The following is a 3,336-nucleotide window of genomic DNA, read 5'->3' on the forward strand; positions in this document are numbered from 1 at the left end:
ACCAACTACGCCAAATCGAGCTGAATATCACGCCGTCGCGTCAACAACATGAGTACGAAACTCGGGTCCGGCACACCCGCGGCCAAGCCTACACGTCATTTCCGAGTCGACTCGGAAATGACCTCATCGGCGTTACGGCACACGCGCGTCGAAGCCTACGCATTACGACACGCGTATCAAAGCCTACGCGTTACAGCACGCTTATGGCATAACAACCGAACGTCGAGCCATCACCAAACTTGCGAACATCAATATCTCAGTCAATTTTCAAGCGACAACGACAAGCTTAGGCTCGTTCCAAAACTACAAATCAGGAGCCAATTTCAACGCAATATAACTACAAGGTCACCTGCCAAATTTCCACCTTCCGTGTCCTGCCGGCGCGCTCGGACAGGAGAGTCGGTGCAGCTCGCTCACAAGGAGTAGGAGCCCGACGAGCTGGCACCGGAACCAGATTGGCTGTCGGACAGCTCGTAATGGTTGGGACCTTCCCCGTATTGCGCAGGGGCACCCCTGTACTGGTTGGCAGAACCCTCGTACTGGATAGGGTTGCCATCGTACTGGGGAACGTGGCCCGCATGGACCTGGCCAACGGGGGCACCCGCGTCAGGGGTCTTGGCGGCCTTCTTCTGGAAGGAGCAAACCTACGCAACAACATTATCAACCACTCTCGCCACTCTTTACACACGGTCACACCACCAAGAAAATCAACATACCTTTGCCTGCTTGACGCAACAGTGGCATCGCTGGTTCTCACCAAGCACGATGCAGCGTCTATCCCCGGAGGACTTCACCATGCACGCACCGCACTGGACCTCCGCCGCATACCCAAACTCTTCAATCATGTTCGCCCTCTCCCATCGCCTGTCTCGGACTCTGTTGAAAGCGGCAGTCCTGGCGACAAGAACCTGCGCGGCATCAACGACACCTTGGATCTGGCGTTGCGAGAGTGACTCCAGGTATCCGAGGATGGTCGCGTACGCGTCGGGGTTAGGAGGGATGATATTAGACATGATGATAATATGGTCAACTACGGGATGGTATGATGACCCATCACCATCACTACGGGTACACAAATCAAACCTCACAGAAGCCCTACATATATACACAACCCGGAGCCAACCACGCTTATCTACACCTTCCGGATCCGGCCAGCCTCGGCAGAACTCCCCTCGGCAAAACCCGTAGGCACACACACCCGCTCAAGGGACTTCGCGGCATAGCGGGGGGATGCTGTTACGGACCGACCCAATCTCGCGCGTCAACGCAGACGCAAACGCAGACGCAGACGCAGACGCAGACGCAGACACAAACACAAACGCAAACACAAACATCAACACCAACACCAACGCCAACACAAACGTTAACACCAACATCAACGTGAACGTTTGCCACCTTTTCCTAGTGTTTGCCCCCTTTCCAAAATAATATATATAGCAGGCCATTCCAGCCTGATTGTACATTCCCTTCCATGTTCTCTCTTCTTTCCCAAGAAGAATTATCATATGTTACATCCCTAAACCTTAGCCACCCAACAACCTCTCACTACTCAACACTGGAGCTCTCGTCAAGCCCTTCACGGTCAGCAAGCAGATTGCAACCAAGCACTTCCCGTTGAGTATCTCTGCCTTAGCACAATTACCACTGACGCTTTCCACCTAGGCTAGCCTTTCGTTACCACTAGGCCCGACCGTAACAATGTGGCATTCCGTGTGTTTATAGTCGCCGAGAATCGACGCTCGAGACCTGATTTTTTGCGTCTACAATTGCGGTTTGGGTAACCCAGGGCCGGCTAGTGTTTTGGTAGGGGAGTTGGGGTTTGTAGAACCACGACGCAGAACACGAATTGTACTTACGGACCTCGAAATATCGCGAATATCCCTAATATCTCGCCTAAACGACCCTATACCGACGCTACGATGTACCCGGACGTTATTGCTAGTGATTCTCAGCGACAGGGCGTCTCTCGACACCCAGGAGGAGGTAGTCGACAACCGTTGGCGAGGGGAACGACGTCGTTTGACGATATGTCGATAGTCGAGGTGATTTCGCTCGAGAACCCCCCTTCGATGGCGACGGAAGGTTTCGAGGTGATGCAGGTCGATAAGGGAGGTCCTACTAGTACCGTAAAGACCGAGGGAGGTCGTAAGAACGCTCAGTGGTCGTTAGCGGACGATCGTTTGATGTTAGAATTGCTTACGGAGGAACAACGTCGAGGTCGACGGGCCGATAACGGTTTCAAACGTGGTACGTGGGCGTCAGTCGCCGCTGAGGTGAACAAGATACGTAGTAAGGGTGGGGAGAAGGACGAGAAGTCAGCTAAGTTCCGTTTTAACAAGGTACATCGCTCACAACGTCGGTACCGAATAGCTAGAACTGACACACGACTTACTACGACCTATAGCTCAAGAACGAAGGGTGGAAGCCCTGGAACACGCTGTTGAAACGCTACAGCCAGTCAGGTGCCGGATTTGATGAAGAGATGAATACGTTGAGCCTCCCTGATGGTGCGTGGGACGAATTGAAGGAGTCTGGAGTAAGTCACAGCGTTTGATAGATGTTTGACGATGTGTCACGAACCTAGTAACACCCGACGACAAGGTATCACGAAACACGATTCGACATCAGATCCGTCTACAACCAGCCTTTGACACGTCATGGAGGTTATCACGCGCGACGAATCACGAAACACGAATCGACAAGCGCGCGCGCGCTTCAGCATCCGTCATCTCGTTCATCCCGACACTTGACACGTCATGCGATTCACAAATCGACCTTGTCAAGTTATTCGAGGTAACCGACCTCACCGGAGGTGACAGGTACAAGGACGAAATAGAGAACGATACGTTGGGGAAACCGACATCGAAGGAACGGACGTCTGCCTACACAAAAGACGAAACGACCTTAGACAGGGACGGGAAGTAATTACAAGGTCCAACACAGGGACGGAAGACGAATCGACAATCGTTGATCAATAAAAGACAAAAGCAAAAACAAGGAACGATATCTGACTTAGACGATACGCCGGTGATTGAAAGACATTGAGGATCGACCACCGACGTTCTCCACCTTTGCCAAAACAACGGCGGACGATTCACCAAGATGAGAAGGACGTAGGACGACCTTAGCATTGAATCGGGTAATGTGACGGACCTTAGAGAACAGACGGGGACCTAGGTGAAGTCAACAGCAGGCGTGCTTTCCCTTTCCTGTTTACTCGAGTAAGGACGAAAGACGATTCGTTGGACGATCGTTGGGGAAGCACGAAAGGAGAAACGAGCGCAGTACTTATAGCTCGATAGGATAGAAGAACGATAGCAGTTGTATCCTTTCGAC

At 52.2% G+C, this 3,336-nt stretch overlaps 2 protein-coding genes across 2 annotated transcripts; one reads left to right on the forward strand and one right to left on the reverse strand.

Annotated features, from left to right (window-relative positions):
- Window positions 1–267: 267 nt before the first annotated feature.
- On the reverse strand, window positions 268–1,013 carry HD553DRAFT_322704 (uncharacterized protein; the record flags this gene model as incomplete). Its single annotated transcript, XM_046181310.1, has 4 exons — window positions 268–303; window positions 350–374; window positions 418–644; window positions 717–1,013. The coding sequence occupies 4 exons, from the start codon at window positions 1,011–1,013 to the stop codon at window positions 268–270; spliced, it is 585 nt and encodes a 194-aa protein (XP_046038639.1).
- Window positions 1,014–2,482: 1,469 nt separating this feature from the next.
- On the forward strand, window positions 2,483–2,925 carry HD553DRAFT_322705 (uncharacterized protein; the record flags this gene model as incomplete). Its single annotated transcript, XM_046181311.1, has 2 exons — window positions 2,483–2,507; window positions 2,585–2,925. The coding sequence occupies 2 exons, from the start codon at window positions 2,483–2,485 to the stop codon at window positions 2,923–2,925; spliced, it is 366 nt and encodes a 121-aa protein (XP_046038640.1).
- Between the last annotated feature and the right edge of the window lie 411 nt (window positions 2,926–3,336).

The sequence above is a fragment of the Filobasidium floriforme genome (genome assembly GCF_021052385.1).
Source record: "Filobasidium floriforme strain CBS 6241 chromosome Unknown HD553scaffold_5, whole genome shotgun sequence".
Taxonomy (NCBI): domain Eukaryota; kingdom Fungi; phylum Basidiomycota; class Tremellomycetes; order Filobasidiales; family Filobasidiaceae; genus Filobasidium; species Filobasidium floriforme.